The sequence below is a fragment of the Pelophylax lessonae genome (genome assembly GCF_965119305.1).
Source record: "Pelophylax lessonae genome assembly, chromosome: 7".
NCBI lineage: Eukaryota > Metazoa > Chordata > Amphibia > Anura > Ranidae > Pelophylax > Pelophylax lessonae.
The window spans coordinates 1,506,710-1,534,572 of record NC_138774.1 but is presented as its reverse complement, the minus strand read 5'-3'; the positions used below and the strand labels follow the sequence as shown (position 1 = coordinate 1,534,572).

At 48.0% G+C, this 27,863-nt stretch overlaps 1 protein-coding gene across 1 annotated transcript in view; it reads left to right on the top strand.

Annotated features, from left to right (window-relative positions):
• The window catches only part of PPP1R13L (protein phosphatase 1 regulatory subunit 13 like), a 33,693-nt gene extending 28,847 nt beyond the window's left edge, over window positions 1-4,846 (top strand). The window contains exons 7-12 of the mRNA XM_082263374.1: window positions 496-1,428; window positions 2,066-2,203; window positions 2,340-2,473; window positions 3,043-3,209; window positions 3,329-3,525; window positions 4,766-4,846. Of these exons, the coding sequence (XP_082119500.1) occupies window positions 496-1,428; window positions 2,066-2,203; window positions 2,340-2,473; window positions 3,043-3,209; window positions 3,329-3,525; window positions 4,766-4,804 (1,608 nt within the window). The 3' untranslated portion in view covers window positions 4,805-4,846. The remainder of the gene's footprint in view (window positions 1-495; window positions 1,429-2,065; window positions 2,204-2,339; window positions 2,474-3,042; window positions 3,210-3,328; window positions 3,526-4,765) is intronic.
• Window positions 4,847-27,863: the final 23,017 nt, after the last annotated feature.

Sequence of the window (27,863 nt, the reverse complement as noted above, 5' to 3'; positions counted from 1 at the left end):
GAGCTTTGAGTGTAGCCCTGTATAGAACAGTCATATGTAGTATTTGGAGAGATTAGGCCAGTCATACGTAGTATTTTGGGGGGTGTAGGCCGGTCACCTGTGATATTTTGGGGGGTGGACCACCGGTCACATGTGGTATTTAAGGGGGGGGGGGTTGTGGGCTGGTCACAAGTGGTATTTGAGGGGGGCCTTGGGCAGGTCACATGTAGTATTAGGGGGGGCCCGGCGTAGGCTGGTCACATGTAGTATTTGGGGGGCATGGGCCGGTCATACATAGTATTTGGGTGGGGGGGGGCGTGGGCCAGTCACATGTAGTATTTGGGAGGGGGGGCGTGGGCCAGTCAGTCAGTCACACGTAGTATTTGGGGGGGGCGTGGGCCAGTCAGTCACACGTAGTATTTGGGGGGGGGGGTGGCGGTCATACGTAATATTTGGGGTGTAAGTTTTGCCTCGTTTCGCTGTGGCTTTACCTCTCCTCATTTTCTTTTTTTCCAGAACGATTCTGCCTCCACTCTTCCTCGCGGATACAAGTTCTCTTCTATGGACCGTGCCCCTCCAGGGCCTGAGCGTAGCCTTTCAGGGACTGATCGTGGCCCTCTAGGGCCAGAGCGTGGCCCTCTGGGGCCAGACCTTGGCTGGAAGTCTGGTGCGGGAACCCTTCCTAGGTCCTTCCCATCTCAGCAGCCCATCTCCAGGATTCCTGTGCCTCCACCTGGAGGACGAGGTCAGCCTCACCGACCTCTGCCTCTCTCCATGATATTCCGACTGCAGAATGCATTCTGGGAGCACCATGTCCCGCCCCATATGAGCACCGTCCCCCCTCCTATGAGCGCTCCTGCTGCACCTCCAGCATCCATTCCGGTGATACCAGACATGCTGAGCCCTGCCACCGCACCAGCGCCACCTCCACCACCACCACCAGCAACTGAAGAGGTTCCTCGGCCACTCAGCCCCACCCGTCTTCAGCCAAACCTTCCCCCACAAATGGCTGATGTACAGAGAGTTCTAGAAGACATACCCCGACCCCTGCGGAGGCGTGGCTCCCAGGAACACAACTCGCTGGCTCCCCCCCTGCCAACTGACCGCCGCCAATATCGGCAAATCATGGGCCGACTCTTTGGAAGAGCCACCCCCAAATCATCTTCTCCAGAGCAGTCAAAAGCAGAGGAAAAGCTTCAAGGGTTTGTCAATATAGGGAGCTCCAAGCAGGCGGAACCCCTTGTACACGAGGCAAACTTTTACAAGATCCCCCCCATCCCTGAGGAGCCGCAGCCAGAGGAAAAGCAGGAGGCCGCCATTCCTAAACCTGCTGAGGATTCCGTCTGCATCCTCCTGGAGGCCTCAGAGTCCAGAGTGGGTGCCACTGCCCTGCTGCAGGGAGAAGTGGATCTTCCCATTCCTGTGGTGGTCAGCGTAGGCCAGAATCTGGTAAGAAAATGAGGCGAAGGCCCTGTGATAGGTCCCTATGCCATGGGAGGGTCATGTTGTGGTGGGTCCCCCTGCCATGGGAGGGTCGTGTGGTGGGTCCCCCTGCCATTGGAGGGTCGTGTGGTGGGTCCCCCTGCCATGGGAGGGTCGTGTGGTGGGTCCCCCCGGCCATGGGAGGGTCGTGTGGTGGGTCCCCCAGGCCATGGGAGGGTCGTGTGGTGGGTCCCCCCGGCCATGGGAGGGTCGTGTGGTGGGTCCCCCCGGCCATGGGAGGGTCGTGTGGTGGGTCCCCCGGCCATGGGAGGGTCGTGTGGTGGGTCCCCCGGCCATGGGAGGGTCGTGTGGTGGGTCCCCCTGCCATGGGAGGGTCGTGTGGTGGGTCCCCCTGCCATGGGAGGGTCGTGTGGTGGGTCCCCCTGCCATGGGAGGGTCGTGTGGTGGATCCCCCTGCCATGGGAGGGTCGTGTGGTGGGTCCCCCTGCCATGGGAGGGTTGTGTGGTGGTTCCCCACCGGCCATGGGAGGGTCGTGTGCTGGGTTCCTCGGCCATGGGTGGGTTGCGTGGATGTTGCGTCCTGGGTTTGAGTAGCGGTGGAGGCTGCTGTCACCTCCTGTTGATGATTCCTCTCTTCTTTTAGGAGCTCCGCTCAGTCCTGAAAGGTCAGAGTTCACCGCGGAAGTCTCGCCCTCGCCATGCCCGCCTGGATCCGCTCATCTTACTGTTAGATGGGGCACTTACCGGGGAGCTGGATGTGGTGACTCAGGCATTGAAGGAGGTAGGTACTTTGTTCTGATAAGTTCTTCCCTGTGCAGCTTCACTCTTAACTGACATCCCACTGAAGTAAACAGCTCCTCCCCCATAGGGGTAGCTCTTTATTTGTGTTCACTGTCCTACGTTTTCTCTCCAATCAGGTGAATGACCCCAGTCAGCCAAATGAAGAAGGGATCACTGCTCTGCACAACGCCATCTGTGGGGCCAATTTCCATATTGTTAACCTGCTGATCAACAGTGGAGCCAACGTCAATGCGGCAGACAGCCATGGATGGTGAGGGGGTTTGTTTGGAGATGATGGTGAACTTGGGGGGGGGGGGGGGTTGATAGTGTGATGGGGTGGCTGGGGTCAAAATATACACCAGTCCTGAGACATGGCTAAGGAGCCACAAAAGATGGCAGAAAATGTGGTGGGGGAGGTTGGTGCAAAGCCAACAGATATGATTGGGGGGTCCAGAATTATGGGTGTTGCGTAGGGGAGGGGCTATTTCTGGGAAGGCACAGAGAGATAATATTGGGGTATAGCGTTTTTGGGAGAGGAGGATGTTGGGAGGGGGAGGGGCTATTCCTAGGGAGGAACTTGGAGTTTTGGAGCACTTGGGTGTTGGTGGGGAAGTGGCTTCTCCAGGGGAGAAGCATGGAGTTTTGGGGCATGTGGGGGGTGTTGGGCTGGGGAAGGGCTATTCCTGGGGAGAAGCATGAAGTTTTGGGGCACATGGGGGGGAGATGGATGGAGGAGGGGTTTAGAGTTTTGGGGCAGGTTGGGGGCGTTGGGCGGGGAAGGGGTTGTTGATGGGGTGATAATGAAGTATGTGATATGGGAACACGTCATTCTCCTCCTAGGACTGCTCTGCACTGTGCAGCCTCGTGTAACGACCTTCAGATCTGCGCTGCGCTGGTGCGGCACGGTGCCGCTATCTTTGCCACGACCTTCAGCGACGGCAGCTTAGCGGTGGACAAGTGTGACCCCTACAGGGAGGGCTACAAAGAATGTCTGACCTACCTGACTGGTAAAGATCTTGACTTCTGCCTGATCTTCTCCTTCCCCCCTATGTTCTTACCCCCCCCCCTTCCTCTCTCCTATATCTTTGTATATCCCCCCATTGACTGTTACCCTCTTCTTTCACAGAGGTAGAAGAGTGTATGGGGGAGACGCAGAGCGGAGTGGTGTACGCCTTGTGGGATTATTCTGCAGAGTTTGCTGACGAGCTGTCCGTACGTGAGGGCGACTCGGTCACCGTTCTCAGGAAGGACGGAGAGGGCGGCACCTGGTGGTGGGCAGCTCACTGCGGACGGGAGGGGTATGTCCCCCGCAACTACTTTGGGGTAAGAGCAATGCACCATGTACTGTGAACAACCAGTCCTCTGCTGTCCAATGGGGGGGGGGGGAGGCATCAATTTACTGTCCAGTGGAGGGAGAGAGGAGGCAGCAAATTTACTGTCCAGTGGAGGGAGAGAGGAGGCAGCAAATTTACTGTCCAGTGGAGGGAGAGAGGAGGCAGCAAATTTACTGTCCAGTGGAGGGAGAGAGGAGGCAGCAAATTTACTGTCCAGTGGAGGGAGAGAGGAGGCAGCAAATTTACTGTCCAGTTGAGGAGGAGAGGAGGCAGCAAATTTACTGTCCAGTTGAGGGGGAGAGGAGGCAGCAAATTTACTGTCCAGTGGAGGGCGAGAGAAGGCAGCAAATTTACTGTCCAGTGGAGGGAGAGAGGAGGCAGCAAATTTACTATCCAGTGGAGGGAGAGAGGAGGCAGCAAATTAACTGTCCAGTGGAGGGAGAGAGGAGGCAGAATATTTACTGTCCAGTGGAGGGAGAGAGGAGGCAGCAAATTTACTGTCCAGTTGAGGGGGAGAGGAGGCAGCAAATTTACTGTCCAGTGGAGGGCGAGAGAAGGCAGAAAATTTACTGTCCAGTGGAGGGAGAGAGGAGGCAGCAAATTTACTGTCCAGTGAAGGGAGAGAGGAGGCAGCAAATTTACTGTCCAGTGGAGGGAGAGAGGAGGCAGAATATTTACTGTCCAGTGGAGGGAGAGAGGAGGCAGCAAATTTACTGTCCAGTTGAGGGGGAGAGGAGGCAGCAAATTTACTGTCCAGTGGAGGAAGAGAGGAGGCAGCAAATTTACTATCCAGTGGAGGGAGAGAGGAGGCAGAATATTTACTGTCCAGTGGAGGGAGAGAGGAGGCAGCAAATTTACTGTCCAGTGGAGGGAGAGAGGAGGCAGAATATTTACTGTCCAGTGGAGGGAGAGAGGAGGCAGCAAATTTACTATCCAGTGGAGGGAGAGAGGAGGCAGCAAATTTACTGTCCAGTGGAGGGAGAGAGGAGGCAGCAAATTTACTGTCCAGTGGAGAGAGAGAGGAGGCAGCATATTGCTGTCCAATGGAGAGAGAGAGGAGGCTGCAAATTTGCTGTCCAATGGGGAGAGAGAGGAGGCTTCAAATTTGCTGTCCAATGGGGAGAGGAGGCTGGGGAGATGTAGGAGATCTTTAGGTTAATGTTTATTATAATGAAGACTACAGCCGACCATACTGCTTGTTCTAATTCTTCTGCCCTCCTCTATTACAGATGTATCCCCGGCTCCGCCCACAGCGCAGCCCTCTGTAACAGAAGAACAAAAACCACATCTGGTTATATATATGGAGGAGTCGGCCTGTGTGTGTGTGCGTGCGTGCGTGCGTGCGTGCACGTGTGTGTGATGTGTATGGAGACATGTCTGTGGGGGGGAGGGGGGTTGTATATCTGTGCGGTCTGTGATCTTTTTATACATAGTGTGTGTTCTCTGCAGCGGGTGTTGTGCGTGCGTTGGGTGCGCTGTGTGTACTGCACACTGTGTGTGTGTCTATGGTACGCGGTTGGCACTTTATTTAGGTTTTTAAGACGCGGCGGCCATGTACGCAGCCTGCCGCCATCCCTCATACTTTATATAAAATAGTTTTCTAATAAAATTCAGTATTTAGCATCGTCTGCTGCATTTATTTCTCCTTTTTTGTCTGTCCTTCACCAGACCCCTCCCCTTACCCTGTCCTGACCACTCCTACCCTGTCCTGATCACCACCCACCCCTACCCTGTCCTGACCACCCCCTACCCCTAACCCTGTGTCCTGACCACCCACCCCACTGTGTCCTGACCACCCTTCTGCTCCCCCTGCCCTGTTTCCCCACCACCCCCTACCCTGTGTCCTTCCTGTCCTACACCACCCCCTACCCTGTGTCTTTCCTGTCCTACACCACCCCCTACCCTGTGTCCTTCCTGTCCTACACCACCCCTACCTAGAGATACTGTGTATATTCCATGTATAAAAGGGGTGGGATATCTGCGCTCAGACAATTGGACTCACAAATATATCAAAATAATCACATAAATATATAAAAATACACATAAATGTGAATCAAGAAGTGTAGGCAGCCAACTAAAAAGTAGATAAAACTTTGATAGGCATAAAAAGAGATGTAGTAGCGCCAAACACTATAGGCAAATAAAATCATCCAAAAAAGTCCAAATAAAGTCCATAAGGGAAAAAAGATGAGATCCCAAATCCAAATTGTGCAGGTAAGGAAAGCTAGCACCCAATCGTGATGTGTACTCATATGCGCTTACCAGAAATCAATATAATCAGAGCGATGTATGAATCCAAAAGAAGCAAGATGGACCACCAAAATGTCTCAGGGATTCCAACTCAAAATGATCTGATATGCTGACACCAGTAGGGTATAGATAGCCTGATATAGGAGATATCGCCTGGGCTTGCTGCAAGTTGATCCCAGCTCCAGTACCTCAACACAAAGGGAAGGACAATAGTGCAGACTGTACAGGATAACATTTATTGGTAAAAAGAAAGGTACTCACACATATCGAAATGTAAAGGAGCATGTAACATAACTTCCGCGGTATAGGGTAGCGTGCTAATCGTTCCCGGGTCGCCTGACGCGTGTCGTCAAAGAAAATGACATCATCAGAGGCAGACCCGGCCGGAACGTCAGCACGCATATAAAGCACTCAGCCGGAAGTGACGAATGCGGAACTACCCGCATATGCGCTCCACTCGGCTCCAACCGGAAACCGGATGTCAATCACCAGCGGGCCCTGGAAGCCGGAAATGGATGCGGTGAACCGCAAAACCAAAACCGGACATCCTCAAACCACAGATAAACATTCCGGAGACCGGAAGGAGGAACGGGGCGATCACAAACCGGAACATTATAAACCAAAACTTATATGACACAAATATTGCACTTGAGGATAAAGGCATGTATAAAGACATGTAAAAAAATACAAAATATTGCACTTGAGGATAAAAACATGTATAAAATAAATACAAACCAACGGTATTTAGAGCCAGACGGATTATGGCTTCAAAACCTAATTCCACAGTACAATCATCAGTCATATACCACAAAGTATGAAAAAATTAATATATAACAGTCAGTGTAAACAGCATCACAAATTAATGGTAAAAAGGCTGATAACAACAAACTACTCACATGAAAATGTCAATATTTAAACAGTTAAAAAATTATGGAAATATAAAACTTATAAAATAGATATATCACCAAATTTCAGCTATTGCTAATATAACAGTTCACGTCCCACTCTATATTAAGTCCCCAAGGGGCATATGTCTTCATGTTAAAAATCCACCGGGTTTCTAAGCGGGAAATCTCACGGTGTATATGACTCCCTCTCCAGTGGGGGGTAAATTTGTCAATCCCCCAAATTTTTGTGCCAGCGGGATTTTTATCGTGACAGCTGGTGTAATGTCTCGAGACACTATGATTGGGGAAGGCTTTCCTAATATTTTTAATGTGTTCCCTCACTCTTACTGTCAGTGTACGCTTAGTGCGGCCAATATACTGAAGGCCGCAAGGGCACTGCAGCAAGTACACAACGTTAGTGGAGGAACAACCTATGAATGGTTTAATAGGATGTATTTGGGACGTGGCTGTGGATGTAACCTCACAAAACTTTCTACCAACAAGTGAGTTAACTTTGCACACCGAACATCTCCTACATGGGTAGAAGCCTGTCAAAGTGTGAAAGAAGGGAAGCTGATTTGGTTTGTCTAAAATATTTGGAGCTATCTGGAGACGTAAGGGTTCAACCCCTCTAAAGACGACCGGGGGGACTTCGGGTAGCGAAGGGCCCAGTACCTTATCGTTCTGAAGGACTTTCCAGTGCCTTTTAAAAATCCGCTTGACGTCTCCAAACTGCTTGGAGTAATTAGTAATAAACGAAAAACCCAAGCGATTTGAATCTGCTTCAATTTTAGGCCGTTTCTGAAATAAGGTAGCCCTATCGATGTTTGCCACTTCATGAAGCAATACATTCAGGTTGGCCTCATCATAACCCTTATCAAGAAACTTACCCTTCAACATCTCAGCCTGACTCATGTAGTCCTCCTGTTTGGTACAATTACGCCGGAGTCTTAAAAATTGACTCCTTGGCACCGACCGCAACCAAGAGGGGTGATGACAACTTCCCTGCTCGATGTACCCGTTGCGGTCGGTGGGCTTAAAGAAGGTACTTGTTACCAATGTACCCTCCTTAACCTCTATCATCAGGTCAAGGAAATTAATCCTTTCACTACTGGCTTCGTGCTGGAGGACAATGCCCAACTCATTAGAATTAAGGTCATTCATGAAACAATCAAGTGACAACCTATCGCCATCCCACAGGAGGAGGACATCATCTATGTAACGCCGCCAGAAAACCACCTCAGGTCTGGGCCGGCCATAGATGACATCCTCCTCCCATTTGGCCATAAAGAGATTGGCCATACTCGGTGCATATTTGGCACCCATGGCGACTCCTCTTTTTTGTAGAAAGAAGGAGCCGCCGAACCAAAAGTAGTTATGACGCATGGCAAACGTAAGCAAAGAAAGAATGAAATCTCTTTGTAATGAAACAAGCGAGTCATCTCTCTCCAAAAAAGTTTGGACAGCCTGTTGTCCGTGCTCATGCGAAATAATAGTGTAGAGCGAGGTGACATCTGCTGTAACAAGCAGATATCCCTCCCTCCACTCTTTTTCTCTTTTTCTCAATCTGTACCCCCTATTTTGGCTTCTCCCCGTACCCCCCGTACCCCGGTCCAGCGTGAATGGACTCAAGTACCAGGGAGAGGTAGAGGACGAGGTAGATCCAAGAGAGGTAAGGGTGGTAGACCTCCTAATAACCCTCAACACTCTGGCTACCAACATGAAGGTTTTCATCAAGACCAGGGAGGGTATTATCATGGTTTAAACAACTATAGATCTCCATATAGAGGTGACAGATCATCGTATAATCGTTTTGCCCCATTGGAATGGGAAAATGATTATCATGACGAGAGGTATATCACCAATCATCCGCAATACACTGACCATAGGGATGGCGGTGGACGCGGCTTTCAACAACAGAGGCCTCAAGGGGATTTTCACAACCCCGGCCAAGGCAGAAGGCAGGACGGAAGACAAAAAGAGGGACCAGAGGGGGGAGGGGGACCAGGCAAAAAAAGAAAACTGCATTGAGAGATGCAGGGATCTTTAACCTGAGTTCCGCCATCCTTACTGACAATGAGAAATTGGTCCTGGGACATGGCTTGAAATTTGCCCCCACCAAGCCTCTAGATAGATTTGGTGTTTTTATGGATGTACACAAGTACATCCGTAAAATAAATATTAAGCGTCATTTCATGACAAAACCTCCTAAAGACAATAGACTCGAGGATAGTGATATTAGGCATTCTGGACTCTCCAATGCTTCACTTTTTAACCCTCCTGGTTTTGTTGCCCCCTCTATTGGAGTGTTTAAAGAATTGGTTTTGAAAGACGTTGAGACCATGCAGATCAGGAAGGATAGAAATGAACTAAGGTTTAATGATGGCTTGAAATCCCTCAAAAAGAGGAATGACATTGTGGTTAGACCAGCGGATAAAGGGGGGGGGGGATTGTGGTCCTGGATAAATCTTCATACTACACTGAGATGAATAGATTACTCTCGGACACGGACACATATAGCCCCCTTCCATATAATCCCACCACAAGGTTTAAAAAGGATCTAACTGCCCTTGTTGATTACGGCTATCAGGAGAACATCCTTAACAAGAAGGAGAGATCATTTTTGGTCCCAGTGGCTCCAAGGGTGCCCGTTCTGTATTACCTCCCAAAGGTTCATAAGGACCCCCTGAATCCACCGGGACGTCCGATAGTGAGCGGAATTGATTCCGTCACTAGTAGAATTGGGAGGTATATAGACGGGTACCTACAGCCACTCGTCACCAACACCCCATCCTACCTCAGGGATTCCACCCAGGTGCTGAATCTATTGGACCAAGTAGAGTGGAGGGAGGGATATCTGCTTGTTACAGCAGATGTCACCTCGCTCTACACTATTATTTCGCATGAGCACGGACAACAGGCTGTCCAAACTTTTTTGGAGAGAGATGACTCGCTTGTTTCATTACAAAGAGATTTCATTCTTTCTTTGCTTACGTTTGCCATGCGTCATAACTACTTTTGGTTCGGCGGCTCCTTCTTTCTACAAAAAAGAGGAGTCGCCATGGGTGCCAAATATGCACCGAGTATGGCCAATCTCTTTATGGCCAAATGGGAGGAGGATGTCATCTATGGCCGGCCCAGACCTGAGGTGGTTTTCTGGCGGCGTTACATAGATGATGTCCTCCTCCTGTGGGATGGCGATAGGTTGTCACTTGATTGTTTCATGAATGACCTTAATTCTAATGAGTTGGGCATTGTCCTCCAGCACGAAGCCAGTAGTGAAAGGATTAATTTCCTTGACCTGATGATAGAGGTTAAGGAGGGTACATTGGTAACAAGTACCTTCTTTAAGCCCACCGACCGCAACGGGTACATCGAGCAGGGAAGTTGTCATCACCCCTCTTGGTTGCGGTCGGTGCCAAGGAGTCAATTTTTAAGACTCCGGCGTAATTGTACCAAACAGGAGGACTACATGAGTCAGGCTGAGATGTTGAAGGGTAAGTTTCTTGATAAGGGTTATGATGAGGCCAACCTGAATGTATTGCTTCATGAAGTGGCAAACATCGATAGGGCTACCTTATTACAGAAACGGCCTAAAATTGAAGCAGATTCAAATCGCTTGGGTTTTTCGTTTATTACTAATTACTCCAAGCAGTTTGGAGACGTCAAGAGGATTTTTAAAAGGCACTGGAAAGTCCTTCAGAACGATAAGGTACTGGGCCCTTCGCTACCCAAAGTCCCCCCGGTCGTCTTTAGAGGGGTTGAACCCTTACGTCTCCAGATAGCTCCAAATATTTTAGACAAACCAAATCAGCTTCCCTTCTTTCACACTTTGACAGGCTTCTACCCATGTAGGAGATGTTCGGTGTGCAAAGTTAACTCACTTGTTGGTAGAAAGTTTTGTGAGGTTACATCCACAGCCACGTCCCAAATACATCCTATTAAACCATTCATAGGTTGTTCCTCCACTAACGTTGTGTACTTGCTGCAGTGCCCTTGCGGCCTTCAGTATATTGGCCGCACTAAGCGTACACTGACAGTAAGAGTGAGGGAACACATTAAAAATATTAGGAAAGCCTTCCCCAATCATAGTGTCTCGAGACATTACGCCAGCTGTCACGATAAAAATCCCGCTGGCACAAAAATTTGGGGGATTGACAAATTTACCCCCCACTGGAGAGGGAGTCATATACACCGTGAGATTTCCCGCTTAGAAACCCGGTGGATTTTTAACATGAAGACATATGCCCCTTGGGGACTTAATATAGAGTGGGACGTGAACTGTTATATTAGCAATAGCTGAAATTTGGTGATATATCTATTTTATAAGTTTTATATTTCCATAATTTTTTAACTGTTTAAATATTGACATTTTCATGTGAGTAGTTTGTTGTTATCAGCCTTTTTACCATTAATTTGTGATGCTGTTTACACTGACTGTTATATATTAATTTTTTCATACTTTGTGGTATATGACTGATGATTGTACTGTGGAATTAGGTTTTGAAGCCATAATCCGTCTGGCTCTAAATAACGTTGGTTTGTATTTATTTTATACATGTTTTTATCCTCAAGTGCAATATTTTGTATTTTTTTACATGTCTTTATACATGCCTTTATCCTCAAGTGCAATATTTGTGTCATATAAGTTTTGGTTTATAATGTTCCGGTTTGTGATCGCCCCGTTCCTCCTTCCGGTCTCCGGAATGTTTATCTGTGGTTTGAGGATGTCCGGTTTTGGTTTTGCGGTTCACCGCATCCATTTCCGGCTTCCAGGGCCCGCTGGTGATTGACATCCGGTTTCCGGTTGGAGCCGAGTGGAGCGCATATGCGGGTAGTTCCGCATTCGTCACTTCCGGCTGAGTGCTTTATATGCGTGCTGACGTTCCGGCCGGGTCTGCCTCTGATGATGTCATTTTCTTTGACGACACGCGTCAGGCGACCCGGGAACGATTAGCACGCTACCCTATACCGCGGAAGTTATGTTACATGCTCCTTTACATTTCGATATGTGTGAGTACCTTTCTTTTTACCAATAAATGTTATCCTGTACAGTCTGCACTATTGTCCTTCCCTTTGTGTTGAGGTACTGGAGCTGGGATCAACTTGCAGCAAGCCCAGGCGATATCTCCTATATCAGGCTATCTATACCCTACTGGTGTCAGCATATCAGATCATTTTGAGTTGGAATCCCTGAGACATTTTGGTGGTCCATCTTGCTTCTTTTGGATTCATACATCGCTCTGATTATATTGATTTCTGGTAAGCGCATATGAGTACACATCACGATTGGGTGCTAGCTTTCCTTACCTGCACAATTTGGATTTGGGATCTCATCTTTTTTCCCTTATGGACTTTATTTGGACTTTTTTGGATGATTTTATTTGCCTATAGTGTTTGGCGCTACTACATCTCTTTTTATATTCCATGTATGCTTCACAGAGAAGGTATACTCTCCCTATATCCTGGGAATGGGTAGCAGTGCTCTGGGACACAGGAGCGCTCAGAGAGAGGAGTACCACACAGACACACAGGAATGCTCAGAGGAATACTGCACAGACGCACAGGAGCGCTCAGAGAGGAGTACCGCACATACACACAGGAGCGCTCAGAGAGAGGAGTACCGCACAGACACACAGGAGCACTCAGAGGAATACTGCACAGACGCACAGGAGCGCGCAGACACACAGGAGCGCTCAGAGAGAGGGCTTGTCTATGGAAGATACTGGGAACACTGGAGGTACATGGGTCATACTGGAAGGCACTGTAGGTACAGGGGTCGTACTGGGAACACTGGAGGTACAGGGATCATACTGGAAGATACTGGGAACACTGGAGGTACAGGGATCATACTGGAAGATACTGGGAACACTGGAGGTATAGGGATCATACTGGGATCACACTGGAAAATACTGGGAATACTAAAGGTACAGGGATCATACTGTAAGATGCTGGGAACACATTTCATCTGTCTGTAGGGAAGCCCCGCTGACAGCTGATGACTCATGGTTGTTAAGGACGTGGCAGCCTGCTACCCGGCACGCTGCCTAACAACCAGCTATTCTTCACACAGAATTTGAATCAGTCGATCATTTTTTGACTGATCCAAATTGGAATCGTTCCAAAAATTTGGAATTTGTTAGAAAATGAATATATGAAATAAATTTCAAATAAATTTGTTACTATTTATTTAGTAGATAATCTCTGAATAACCAAAAATTTGAAGCGGAATATAAATTCGGACAGAAAAAGAATTGCACTTGTCTAGGTGTTAGTCCTCATTGCATGTTCTCCACAGCCCTACTGGGGAAGAGAAAGGAATCATCCACATCGCTAGCCTGCGACCAAAAGGAAGGATACTCAGACCCCGCATACTAGAGTGGAGAGGGCCTGGAAGGTTGCCGGTCAGCAGGGTACAAATTATCCGCTGACCAATGCTGGCGGGGTGCTATACAGGTCTAGGGCAGTGATCCGCTGAGAGGGGAGTAGAGTCCCTGAAGGCCCTCCAGGGTGCGCCTACTGTGAGGGGTGAAGGTCAGGCCTCTGTATTTGCAGCAGTGAGGGGGTCCCCCTGTGGTCCCTGGAATTGGGACTATGGTGAAATTGAAAAAGTGCTGGCTCAGTAGCAATACACCACCGTAGTCATGTTTTAAAGGGACGGACCAGGCGTGATGACATCATCGCCATTTTGGGTTCCCCTGTGCAGCGGAAACGTGCAATCAACAGCTCTGCTCTGCCGGGTGCAGCTAGAGCTCCTTTCCAGCATAACTGCAGTGAAATTGCATCGGTGCTTTTGCAAGTATTGGGACACTTGTCAAAGAAGTGATTTGCCACATAAGTGTCTTGCTTGCCACATCTCCTTGTACCTGGATTGCGGTTCCCAATACTAGGGTTACAGGCCGACCCTCAGGAGGCCATGCCCAAAATGACAAGGACCAGGCGTGATGACATCATCACCATTTTGGGTTCCCCTGTGCAGCGGAAACGTGCAATCAACAGCTCTGCTCTGCCGGGTGCAGCTAGAGCTCCTTTCCAGCATAACTGCAGTGAAATTGCATCGGTGCTTTTGCAAGTATTGGGACACTTGTCAAAGAAGTGATTTGCCACATAAGTGTCTTGCTTGCCACATCTCCTTGTACCTGGATTGCGGTTCCCAATACTAGGGTTACAGGCCGACCCTCAGGAGGCCATGCCTTTACCATTACTGGAGTTACAGGCCGAGCCTCATGAGGCCATGCTGTTCCCGTTACTGGGGTTACAGGCCAACCCTCAGGAGGCAATGCCATTCTCATTACTGGGGTTACAGGCGGAGCCTTAGGTGGCCATGCCGTTACCATTAATGGGGTTACAGGCCGAGCCTCAGGAGGCCATGCCTTTCCCACTACAGGGCTTAGAGGTTGAGCCTCAGGAGGCCATGCTGTTCCCATGACTGAGGTTACAGACCAAGCCTCAGGAGGCCATGCTGTTTGCATTATTGGTGTTACAGGCCGAACCTCAAGAGGCCACGCCGTTCCCATTACTAGGATTACAGGCCGAGCCTCAGGAGGCCAAGCTGTTCCTATTACTGGGGTTACTGGCCAACCTTTTAGGAGACCATGCCATTCTCATTAATAGGGTTACAGGCCGAGCCTTAAGAGGCCATGCTGTTCCCAGTACTGTGGTTACAGGCAGAGCCTCAGGAGGCCATGGCATTCCCAGTACTGGGGCTTCGGGCTAACCCTCAGTAGGCCATGCCGTTCCCATTACTAGGGTTACAGGCCGAGCCTCAGGAGGCCACGCCGTTCCCATTCGTGGGGTTACAGGCCGAGACTCGGGGTCATGCCGTTCTTATTACTGGGGTTACAGGTTTACCCTCAGGAGGCTATGCTGTTCCCATTACGGGGGTTACAGACCGAACCTCAGGAGGCCATAGCGTTCCCATTACGAGGGTTACAGGCCGACCCTCAGGAGGCCATAGCGTTCCCAGTACTGGGGTTACAGGCCAACCCTCAGGAGGCCATGCCTTTCCCACTACAGGGCTTAGAGGTTGAGCCTGGGGAGGCCATGCTGTTCCCATGTCTGAGGTTACAGGTTGAGCCTGGGGAGGCCATGCCGTTCCCATTACTGGGGTTACAGGCCAACCCTCAGGAGGCTATGCCTTTCCCACTACAGGGCTTAGAGGTCGAGCCTCGGGAGGCCATGCTGTTCCCATTACTGGGGTTTACAGGCAAACCCTCAGGAGGCCATGCCATTCCCAGTACTGGGGTTACAAGCCGACCCTCAGGAGGCCATGTCGTTCCTAGCACTGGGGTTACAGGCCAAACCTCACAAGGCCTTGCTGTTCCCATTACTGGGGTTACAGGTTTAACCTCAGGAGGCTATGCCATTCCCATTACAGAAGATACAGGCCGAGCCTCAAGAGACTATGCCGTTCCCATTACTGGGTTTACAGGCCGACGTTCAGGAGGCCATGCCCTTCCCAGTACTAGGGTTACAGGCCGACACTCAGGAGGTCATGCCGTTCCAACTACTGGGGTTACAGGTCTAACCTTAGGAGGCCATGTCATTCCCATTACTGGGGTTACAGGCCGAACCTCAGGAGGCCATGCGGTTCCATATACTGGGGATAGAGGACGAGCTTCAGGAGGCTATGCTGTTCCCATATCTGGGGTTACAGGCCAACCATCAGGAGGCCATGTCATTCCTATTACTGGGGTTACAGACTGACCCTTAGGAGGCCATGCCATTCCTAGTACTTTGGTTTCAAGCCGACCATCAAGAGGCCACATCTTTCCCATTACTGGGGTTAAAGACCAACCCTCAGGAGGCCATGCCATTCTCAGTACTGGAGATACAGGCCAAGCCTCAGGAGGCCATGCTGTTTCCAGTACTGGGGTACAGGCCAAGCTCAGGAGGCCATACCATTTCCATTAGTAGGGTTACAGGTTTACCCTCAGGAGGCTATGAAATTCCCATTACTTGGGGTTACAGGCTGACCCTCAGGAGGTCATGCTGCTCCCATTACTGAGATTACAGGCCGACCCTCAGAAGGCCATGCAGTTCCCAGTACTGGGGTTACAGGAGGACATGCGGTTCCAATGATTGGGGTTACAGGCCTAGCCCCAGGAGGCTATGCCGTTTCCAGTACTGGGGTTACAAGCCGACCCTCAGGAGGCCATGTCATTCCCATTACTGGGGTTACAGGCCAAGCCTCAGGAGGCCAAGCCATTTCCATTACTGGTGTTACAAGTTTACCCTCATGAGGCAATGCTGTTCCCATTACTGGGGATACAGACCCAGCCTCAGGTGGTCATGACGCTCCCATTACTGGAATCACAGTAAACTTTTGATCAGGGACATTTGGGGAGTTTGTTGTCATTATGATATAAAAAGAGTAAACAGCTGATTGATAATAAATAGCATCAGCCAAACACTAACCGTGAGTGAAAGAAAAGTTTTTGTGTTATCATTCATATTTTCAAAAAAATGGCCAAGAAATCATAAATTCTCCCAGGGTGTGTAAACTTATGAGCACAACTTTACACTCACTGCCCACTTTATTAGGTACACCTTGCTAGTAGCGGGTTGGACCCCCCCTTTTGCCTTCATTCTTCGTGGCAGAGATACAACAAGACATGTGCGGTTCATTTAATTCAGACTATCTTTTCGTAATTCGGATGTATCCGAATTACCAAATTACAATAGTAACGAATTTAAACAAATCCCAAAAAAGGAACCGAAATTCGAACGAAGTTCAATTTGAATTTATTTCCAAATGGAATTTGAAAAAATTAGAAATCAATTTTGTAAAAAAGAATACAATAAAATAGATTATAAAATAATAAAGCAATAGAATAGGAAAAGGAAAGAATAGTAAACCATAGAATAGAATTTAATGGAATAGAAAAAAATAACAATAGAATATTATCATTCTTTAAATTCTGTTGTTTTCTATTATATTCTAATCTTTTCTATTAAAATTCAAATTAATTCTATTTTAAATTCAAATTTCTTAAGATGGTTATATTATAACTATCTTTCAAAATTCAGATTTCGAATAGATTGAATTTGAATATAAAAGATTAGAATATAATAGAAAAGAATAGAATAGAAAATAATACAAAACAATAGAACAACAAAAAGAATTGAATAGAAAAACAATAGAATAAAATAAAAAGAATACACCAGTGCCCCATCAACATCTGTCACAGTGTACCACCAGTGCCCCATCAACATCTGTCACAGTGTACCACCAGTGCCCCATCAACATCTGTCACAGTGTACCAATGCCCCATCAACATCTGTCACAGTGTACCACCGGTACCCCATCAACATCTGTCACAGTGTACCAGTGCTCCATCAGCATCTGTCACAGTGTACCACCAGTGCCCCATCAACCTCTGTCACAGTGTACCACCAGTGCCCCATCAGCATCTGTCACAGTGTACCACCAGTGCCCCATATACATCTGTCACAGTGTACCACCAGTGCCCTATCAACATCTGTCACAGTGTACCACCAGTGCCCCATCAACATCTGTCACAGAGTACCACCAGTGCCCCATCAACATCTGTCACAGTGTACCACCAGTGCCCCATCAACATCTGTCACAGTGTACCACCAGTGCCCTATCAACATCTGTCACAGTGTACCACCAGTGCCCCATCAACATCTGTCACAGTGTACCAGTGCCCCATCAACATCTGTCACAGAGTACCACCAGTGCCCCATCAACATCTGCCACAGTGTACCACCAGTGCCCTATCAACATCTGTCACAGTGTACCACCAGTGCCCCATCAACATCTGTCACAGTGTACCAGTGCCCCATCAACATCTGTCACAGTGTACCACCAGTGCCCCATCAGCATCTGCCACAGTGTACCAATGCCCCATCAGCATCTGTCACAGTGTACCAATGCCCTATCAACATCTGTCACAGTACCACCAGTGCCCCATCATCCCATCAACATCTGTCACAGTGTACCACCAGTGCCCCATCATCCCATCAACATCTGTCACAGTGTACCACCAGTGCCCCGTCAACATCTGTCACAGTGCAGAACAGAATTCAAAACAATGGAGTCCAAAATATAGAAAAGAACACAATAGAAAATAAGAGAATAGAGAGGAGAGGGGTGAGAGAGGAGAGGGAGGGAAGTGAAGAAAGAGAGGGGGAGGGGGAGAGAGAGAAGAGCGTTGAGGCAGGGGAGAGAAGAGGGGGAGAGAGAAGAGGGAGGGGAGAGAGAAGAGGTGAGGGAGGGGAGAAAGGAGGGGGAGAGAGAAGAGGGTGAAGGGGAGAGAGGGAGGGGAGAGAAAGGAGAGGGAGAGTGAGCAAAGGGAGGGGAGAGAAAAGAGAGGAGGGAGGGGAGAAAAGAGAGTGACGAGGGGGAAAGAAGGGAGGGGAGACAAGAGGGAGGGGGAGAGAAGAGGGGAGAATGAAGAGAGGGGGAGGGAGGGGAGAGAAGAGGGAGAGGAGGGAAAGGGAAGGGAGAGAAGACAGAGGGGGATAGAAGAGAGGGGAGGGGAGAGAGGAGGGAAAGAGAGGAGAGTAGGGAGAAAGGAGAGGAGAGGGGGAAGAGAAGAGAGGGAGGGGAGTGAAGAGAGAGGAGAGAGAAGAGGGAGAGAGAGGGAGGGGAGTGAAGAGAGAGGAGGGAGAAGAGAGAGAGGGGAGGGGGTGAGAGGAGAGGAAGGGGAGGGAGGAGAGGGGAGAGCAAAAAGGGGGAGGGAGTAGAGGGAAGATAAAGGAGGGGGAGGAAGGGGAGAAAAGAGAGAGGGAAGGGGGAGAAAAGAGAGAGGGAAGGGGGAGGGAAGGGGAGAGGAAGGGAAGTGAAGAGAGAGGGGGGGGAACAGAGAGGAGAGGGGGAAGAGAGAGGAGAGGGAGGGGAGAGAGGGGGAGGAAGAAATGTGACATGTAAAAGTAGAAAACTGATGTTTTTACCCCCCGGTAATTTTCTGTGAAGTTGCGGTGTTCGGAGGTTTCAGATGATAAAATGAGAGATTTGGGGTCTGTGTGACCCCGGGTGTCCCCATACAGAGGATTTCTCCTCATTACACGCGATGTTTACTTTACTTGTAATAGGGAAAAACAGTGATCAAAAACATTTTTTTAAAGGAACAGTGTAAAAAAAAAAAAGTAAACTAAATAACAAAATAAAATAAAGATGTAAAGTGCCGTCCCTCTGAACACATACCTAGGCCACGCCCACACATGTAAACGGGGATTGCAGCGCACATGTGAGGTATCGCCGCGATCGTTGGAGCGTGAGGAATAATTCTATCCCCATCCCTCTTCTGTACCTCTATACTGGTTACCAGTAGAATAAAAAGTCCCTATGGGGATTTTGTAGTAGTGAAGTTTGGCGCCATTCCATGAATGTGCGCGATATTAAAGCGCGACATGTCCGGTATTTATTCACTCGGTGTAATATCATCCTTCACATTATACAAAATTGGGGTAACTTTACTGGTTTTTGTTTTTTTTAATACAAATAAGTGTATTTTTTCCCAAAAGAATTGCGTTTGTCGGACAGCTGCGCAAACACGGCGTGCCGTGAAATATTGCAATGAGCGCCATTTATTGGGAGTGATAGGAGGGCACATTGGGAGTGATAGGGGAGCACATTGGGAGTGATAGGAGAGCACATTGGGAATGATAGGAGATCACATTGGGAGTGATAGGGGGGGCACATTGGGAGTGATAGGAGATCACATTGGGAGTGATAGGAGGACACATTGGGAGTGATAGGAAATCACATTGGGAGTGATAGGAGAACACATTGGGAGTGATAGGAGATCACATTGGGAGTGATATGAGAGCACATTGGGAGTGATAGGAGGGCACATTAGGAGTGATAAGAGGGCACATTGGGAGTGATAGGAGATCACATTGGGAGTGATAGGAGGGCACATTGGGAGTGATAGGAGGGCACATTGGGAGTGATAAGAGGGCACATTGGGAGTGAAAGGAGATCACATTGGGAGTGATAGAAGGGCACATTTGGAGTGATAAGAGGACACATTGGGAGTGATAGGAGATCACATTGGGAGTGATAGGGGAACACATTGGGAGTGATAGGAGGGCACATTGTGAGTGATAGGAGATCACATTGGGAGTGATAGGAGATCACATTGGGAGTGAAAAGAGAACACATTGGGAGTGATAGGGGAGCACATTGGGAGTGATAGTAGAACACATTGGGAGTGATAGGAGATCACATTGGGAGTGGTAGGGGAGCACATTGGGAGTGATAGGAGACCACATTGGGAGTGATAGGAGACCACATTGGGAGTGATAGGGGAGCACATTGGGAGTGATAGGAGGGCACATTGGGAGTTATGTGCCCTCCTATCACTCTTGGGAGTGATAGGAAATCACATTGGGAGTGATAGGAAATCACATTGGGAGTGATAGGAAATCACATTGGGAGTGATAGGAGAACATATTGGGAGTGAGAGGAGGGCACATTGGGAGTGATAGGAGATCACATTGGGAATGATAGGAGATCACATTGGGAGTGATAGGAGGGAACATTGGGAGTGATACGAGATCACATTGGGAGTGATAGGGGGGCACATTGGAATTGATAAGAGGGCACATTTGGAGTGATAGGAGAACACATTGCGAGTGATAGGAGAACACATTGGGAGTGATAGGAGGGCATATTGGGAGTGATAGGAGATCACATTGGGAGTGACAGGAGATCACATTGGGAGTGATAGGAGAACACATTGGGAGTGATAGGAGAACACATTGGGAGTGATAGGAGAACACATTGGGAGTGATAGGATATCACATTGGGAGTGATAGGAGAACACATTGGGAGTGATAGGAGAACACATTGGGAATGACAGGAGGGCACATTGGGAGTGATAGGAGATCACATTGGGAGTGGTAGGAGATCACATTGGGAGTGATAGGAGAACACATTGGGAGTGATAGGAGGGCACATTGGGAGTGATAGGAGAATGCATTGAGAGTGATAGGAGATCACATTGGGAGTGATAGGAGAACACATTGGGAGTGATAGGAGAACACATTGGGAGTGATAGGACACATTGGGAGTGATAGTAGATCACATTGGGAGTGATAGGAGATCACATTGGGAGTGATAGGAGATCGCATTGGGAGTGATAGGAGAACAAATTGGGAGTGATAGGAGAACACATTGGGAGTGATAGGAGGGCACATTGGGAGTGATAGGAGATCACATTGGGAGTGATAGGAGATCACATTGGGAGTGATAGGAAAACACATTGGGAGGGATAGGAAAACACATTGGGAGGGATAGGAAAACACATTGGGAGGGATAGGAAAACACATAGGGAGGGATAGGAGATCACATTGGGAGTGATAGGAGATCACATTGGGAGTGATAGGAGATCACATTGGGAGTGATAGGAGATCACATTGGGAGTGATAGGAGAACACATTGGGAGTGATAGGAGATCACATTGGGAGTGATAGGAGAAAACATTGGGAGTGATAGGAGATCACATTGGGAGTGATAGGAGATCACATTGGGAGTGATAGGAGAACACATTGGGAGTGATAGGAGATCACATTGGGAGTGATAGGAGGACACATTGGGAGTGATAGGAGATCACATTGGGAGTGATAGGAGAACACATTTGGAGTGATAGGAGAACACATTGGGAGTGATAGGAGAGGACATTGGGAGTGATAGGAGATCACATTGGGAGTGATAGGAGAACACATTGGGAGTGATAGGAGATCACATTGGGAGTGATAGGAGAACACATTGGGAGTGATAGGAGATCACATTGGGAGTGATAGGAGAACACATTGGGATTGATAGGAGAACACATTGGGAGTGATAGGAGAACACATTGGGAGTGATAGGAGATCACATTGGCAGTGATAGGAGAACACATTGGGAGTGATAGGAGAGGACATTGGGAGTGATAGGAGATCACATTGGGAGTGATAGGAGGGCACATTGGGAGTGATAGGAGAACACATTGGGAGTGATAGGAGGGCACATTGGGAGTGATAGGAGAACACATTGGGAGTGATAGGAGAACACATTGGGAGTGATAGGAGATCACATTGGGAGTGATAGGAGATCACATTGGGAGTGATAGGAGAGGACATTGGGAGTGATAGGAGATCACATTGGGAGTGATAGGAGATCACATTGGGAGTGATAGGAGAACACATTGGGAGAGATAGGAGATCACATTGGGAGTGGTAGGAGATCACATTGGGAGTGATAGGAGATCACATTGGGAGTGATAGGAGAACACATTGGGAGTGATAGGAGAACACATTGGGAGTGATAGGAGATCACATTGGGAGTGATAGGAGATCACATTGGGAGTGATAGGAGAACACATTGGGAGTGATAGGAGAACACATTGGGAGTGATAGGATAACACATTGGGAGTGATAGGAGAACACATTGGGAGTGATAGGAGATCACATTGGGAGTGATAGGAGAACACATTGGGAGAGATAGGAGATCACATTGGGAGTGATAGGAGATCACATTGGGAGTGATAGGAGAACACATTGGGAGAGATAGGAGATCACATTGGGAGTGATAGGAGATCACATTGGGAGTGATAGGAGAACACATTGGGAGAGATAGGAGATCACATTGGGAGTGGTAGGAGATCACATTGGGAGTGATAGGAGATCACATTGGGAGTGATAGGAGGACACATTGGGAGTGATAGGAGATCACATTGGGAGTGATAGGAGATCACATTGGGAGTGATAGGAGAACACATTGGGAGTGATATGAGAACACATTGGGAGTGATAGGAGATCACATTGGGAGTGATAGGAGGACACATTGGGAGTGATAGGAGATTACATTGGGAGTGATAGGAGATTACATTGGGAATGATAGGAGATCACATTGGGAGTGATAGGAAAACACATTGGGAGTGATAGGAGATCACATTGGGAGTGATAGGAGATCACATTGGGAGTGATAGGAGATCACATTGGGAGTGATAGGAGAACACATTGGGAGTGATATGAGAACACATTGGGAGTGATAGGAGATCACATTGGCAGTGATAGTGGATCACATTGGGAGTGATAGGAGAACACATTGGGAGTGATAGGAGAACACATTTTGAGTGATAGGAGAACACATTGGGAGTGATAGGAGATCACATTGGGAGTGATAGGAGATCACATTGGGAGTGATAGGAGAACACATTTGGAGTGATAGGAGAACACATTGGGAGTGATAGGAGATCACATTGGCAGTGATAGGAGGGCACATTGGGAGTGATAGGAGATCACATTGGGAGTGATAGGAGATCACATTGGGAGTGATAGGAGATCACATTGGGAGTGATAGGAGAACACATTGGGAGTGATAGGAGATCACATTGGGAGTGATAGGAGATCACATTGGGAGTGATAGGAAAACACATTTGGAGTGATAGGAGAACACATTGGGAGTGATAGGAGATCACATTGGGAGTGATAGGAGATCACATTGGGAGTGATAGGAGAACACATTTGGAGTGATAGGAGAACACATTGGGAGTGATAGGAGATCACATTGGGAGTGATAGGAGATCACATTGGGAGTGATAGGAGATCACATTGGGAGTGATAGGAGATCACATTGGGAGTGATAGGAGAGGACATTGGGAGTAATAGGAGATCACATTGGGAGTGATAGGAGAACACATTGGGAGTGATAGGAGATCACATTGGGAGTGATAGGAGAACACATTGGGAGTGATAGGAGATCACATTGGGAGTGATAGGAGAGGACATTGGGAGTGATAGGAGATCACATTGGGAGTGATAGGAGAACACATTGGGAGTGATAGGAGATCACATTGGGAGTGATAGGAGAACACATTGGGAGTGATAGGAGATCACATTGGGAGTGATAGGAGAACACATTGGGATTGATAGGAGAACACATTGGGAGTGATAGGAGAACACATTGGGAGTGATAGGAGATCACATTGGCAGTGATAGGAGAACACATTGGGAGTGATAGGAGAGGACATTGGGAGTGATAGGAGATCACATTGGGAGTGATAGGAGGGCACATTGGGAGTGATAGGAGAACACATTGGGAGTGATAGGAGGGCCCATTGGGAGTGATAGGAGAACACATTGGGAGTGATAGGAGAACACATTGGGAGTGATAGGAGATCACATTGGGAGTGATAGGAGAGGACATTGGGAGTGATAGGAGAGGACATTGGGAGTGATAGGAGATCACATTGGGAGTGATAGGAGATCACATTGGGAGTGATAGGAGAACACATTGGGAGAGATAGGAGATCACATTGGGAGTGGTAGGAGATCACATTGGGAGTGATAGGAGATCACATTGGGAGTGATAGGAGAACACATTGGGAGTGATAGGAGATCACATTGGGAGTGATAGGAGATCACATTGGGAGTGATAGGAGAACACATTGGGAGTGATAGGAGAACACATTGGGAGTGATAGGAGATCACATTGGGAGTGATAGGAGATCACATTGGGAGTGATAGGAGAACACATTGGGAGTGATAGGAGATCACATTGGGAGTGATAGGAGAACACATTGGGAGAGATAGGAGATCACATTGGGAGTGATAGGAGATCACATTGGGAGTGATAGGAGAACACATTGGGAGAGATAGGAGATCACATTGGGAGTGATAGATCACATTGGGAGTGATAGGAGAACACATTGGGAGAGATAGGAGATCACATTGGGAGTGGTAGGAGATCACATTTGGAGTGATAGGAGATCACATTGGGAGTGATAGGAGGACACATTGGGAGTGATAGGAGATCACATTGGGAGTGATAGGAGATCACATTGGGAGTGATAGGAGAACACATTGGGAGTGATATGAGAACACATTGGGAGTGATAGGAGATCACATTGGGAGTGATAAGAGGACACATTGGGAGTGATAGGAGATTACATTGGGAGTGATAGGAGATTACATTGGGAATGATAGGAGATCACATTGGGAGTGATAGGAAAACACATTGGGAGTGATAGGAGATCACATTGGGAGAGATAGGAGATCACATTGGGAGTGATAGATCACATTGGGAGTGATAGGAGAACACATTGGGAGAGATAGGAGATCACATTGGGAGTGGTAGGAGATCACATTTGGAGTGATAGGAGATCACATTGGGAGTGATAGGAGGACACATTGGGAGTGATAGGAGATCACATTGGGAGTGATAGGAGATCACATTGGGAGTGATAGGAGAACACATTGGGAGTGATATGAGAACACATTGGGAGTGATAGGAGATCACATTGGGAGTGATAAGAGGACACATTGGGAGTGATAGGAGATTACATTGGGAGTGATAGGAGATTACATTGGGAATGATAGGAGATCACATTGGGAGTGATAGGAAAACACATTGGGAGTGATAGGAGATCACATTGGCAGTGATAGGAGGGCACATTGGGAGTGATAGGAGATCACATTGGGAGTGATAGGAGAACACATTGGGAGTGATAGGAGATCACATTGGGAGTGATAGGAGATCACATTGGGAGTGATAGGAGAACACATTTGGAGTGATAGGAGAACACATTGGGAGTGATAGGAGATCACATTGGGAGTGATAGGAGATCACATTGGGAGTGATAGGAGAACACATTTGGAGTGATAGGAGAACACATTGGGAGTGATAGGAGATCACATTGGGAGTGATAGCAGATCACATTGGGAGTGATAGGAGATCACATTGGGAGTGATAGGAGAGGACATTGGGAGTAATAGGAGATCACATTGGGAGTGATAGGAGAACACATTGGGAGTGATAGGAGATCACATTGGGAGTGATAGGAGAACACATTGGGAGTGATAGGAGATCACATTGGGAGTGATAGGAGAGGACATTGGGAGTGATAGGAGATCACATTGGGAGTGATAGGAGAACACATTGGGAGTGATAGGAGATCACATTGGGAGTGATAGGAGAACACATTGGGAGTGATAGGAGATCACATTGGGAGTGATAGGAGAACACATTGGGATTGATAGGAGAACACATTGGGAGTGATAGGAGAACACATTGGGAGTGATAGGAGATCACATTGGCAGTGATAGGAGAACACATTGGGAGTGATAGGAGAGGACATTGGGAGTGATAGGAGATCACATTGGGAGTGATAGGAGGGCACATTGGGAGTGATAGGAGAACACATTGGGAGTGATAGGAGGGCACATTGGGAGTGATAGGAGAACACATTGGGAGTGATAGGAGAACACATTGGGAGTGATAGGAGATCACATTGGGAGTGATAGGAGAGGACATTGGGAGTGATAGGAGAGGACATTGGGAGTGATAGGAGATCACATTGGGAGTGATAGGAGATCACATTGGGAGTGATAGGAGAACACATTGGGAGAGATAGGAGATCATATTGGGAGTGGTAGGAGATCACATTGGGAGTGATAGGAGATCACATTGGGAGTGATAGGAGAACACATTGGGAGTGATAGGAGAACACATTGGGAGTGATAGGAGATCACATTGGGAGTGATAGGAGATCACATTGGGAGTGATAGGAGAACACATTGGGAGTGATAGGAGAACACATTGGGAGTGATAGGAGATCACATTGGGAGTGATAGGAGATCACATTGGGAGTGATAGGAGAACACATTGGGAGTGATAGGAGATCACATTGGGAGTGATAGGAGAACACATTGGGAGAGATAGGAGATCACATTGGGAGTGATAGGAGATCACATTGGGAGTGATAGGAGAACACATTGGGAGAGATAGGAGATCACATTGGGAGTGATAGATCACATTGGGAGTGATAGGAGAACACATTGGGAGAGATAGGAGATCACATTGGGAGTGGTAGGAGATCACATTTGGAGTGATAGGAGATCACATTGGGAGTGATAGGAGGACACATTGGGAGTGATAGGAGATCACATTGGGAGTGATAGGAGATCACATTGGGAGTGATAGGAGAACACATTGGAAATGATATGAGAACACATTGGGAGTGATAGGAGATCACATTGGGAGTGATAAGAGGACACATTGGGAGTGATAGGAGATTACATTGGGAGTGATAGGAGATTACATTGGGAATGATAGGAGATCACATTGGGAGTGATAGGAAAACACATTGGGAGTGATAGGAGATCACATTGGGAGTGATAGGAGATCACATTGGGAGTGATAGGAGATCACATTGGGAGTGATAGGAGAACACATTGGGAGTGATATGAGAACACATTGGGAGTGATAGGAGATCACATTGGGAGTGATGGGAGATCACATTGGGAGTGATAGGAGATCACATTGGGAGTGATAGGAGATCACATTGGGAGTGATAGGAGATCACATTGGGAGTGATAGGAGATCACATTGGGAGTGATAGGGGATCACATTGGGAGTGATAGGAGATCACATTGGGAGTGATAGGAGAACACATTGGGAGTGATAGGAGATCACATTGGGAGTGATAGGAGATCACATTGGGAGTGATAGGAGATCACATTGGGAGTGATAGGAGAACACATTGGGAGTGATAGGAGAACACATTGGGAGTGATATGAGAACACATTGGGAGTGATAGGAGATCACATTGGGAGTGATAGGAGGACACATTGGGAGTGATAGGAGATTACATTGGGAGTGATAGGAGATTACATTGGGAGTGATAGGAGGACACATTGGGAGTGATAGGAGATTACATTGGGAGTGATAGGAGAACACATTGGGAGTGATAGGAGATCACATTGGGAGTGATAGGAGATCACATTGGGAGTGATAGGAGATTACATTGGGAGTGATAGGAGATCACATTGGGAGTGATAGGAGATCACATTGGGAGTGATAGGAGAACACATTGGGAGTGATAGGAGATCACATTGGGAGTGATAGGAGATCACATTGGGAGTGATAGGAGATCACATTGGGAGTGATAGGAGAACACATTGGGAGTGATAGGAGATCACATTGGGAGTGATAGGAGAACACATTGGGAGTGATAGGAGAACACATTGGGAGTGATAGGAGATCACATTGGGAGTGATAGGAGATCACATTGGGAGTGATAGGAGAACACATTGGGAGTGATAGGAGATCACATTGGGAGTGATAGGAGAACACATTGGGAGTGATAGGAGATCACATTGGGAGTGATAGGAGATCACATTGGGAGTGATAGGAGATCACATTGGGAGTGATAGGAGATCACATTGGGAGTGATAG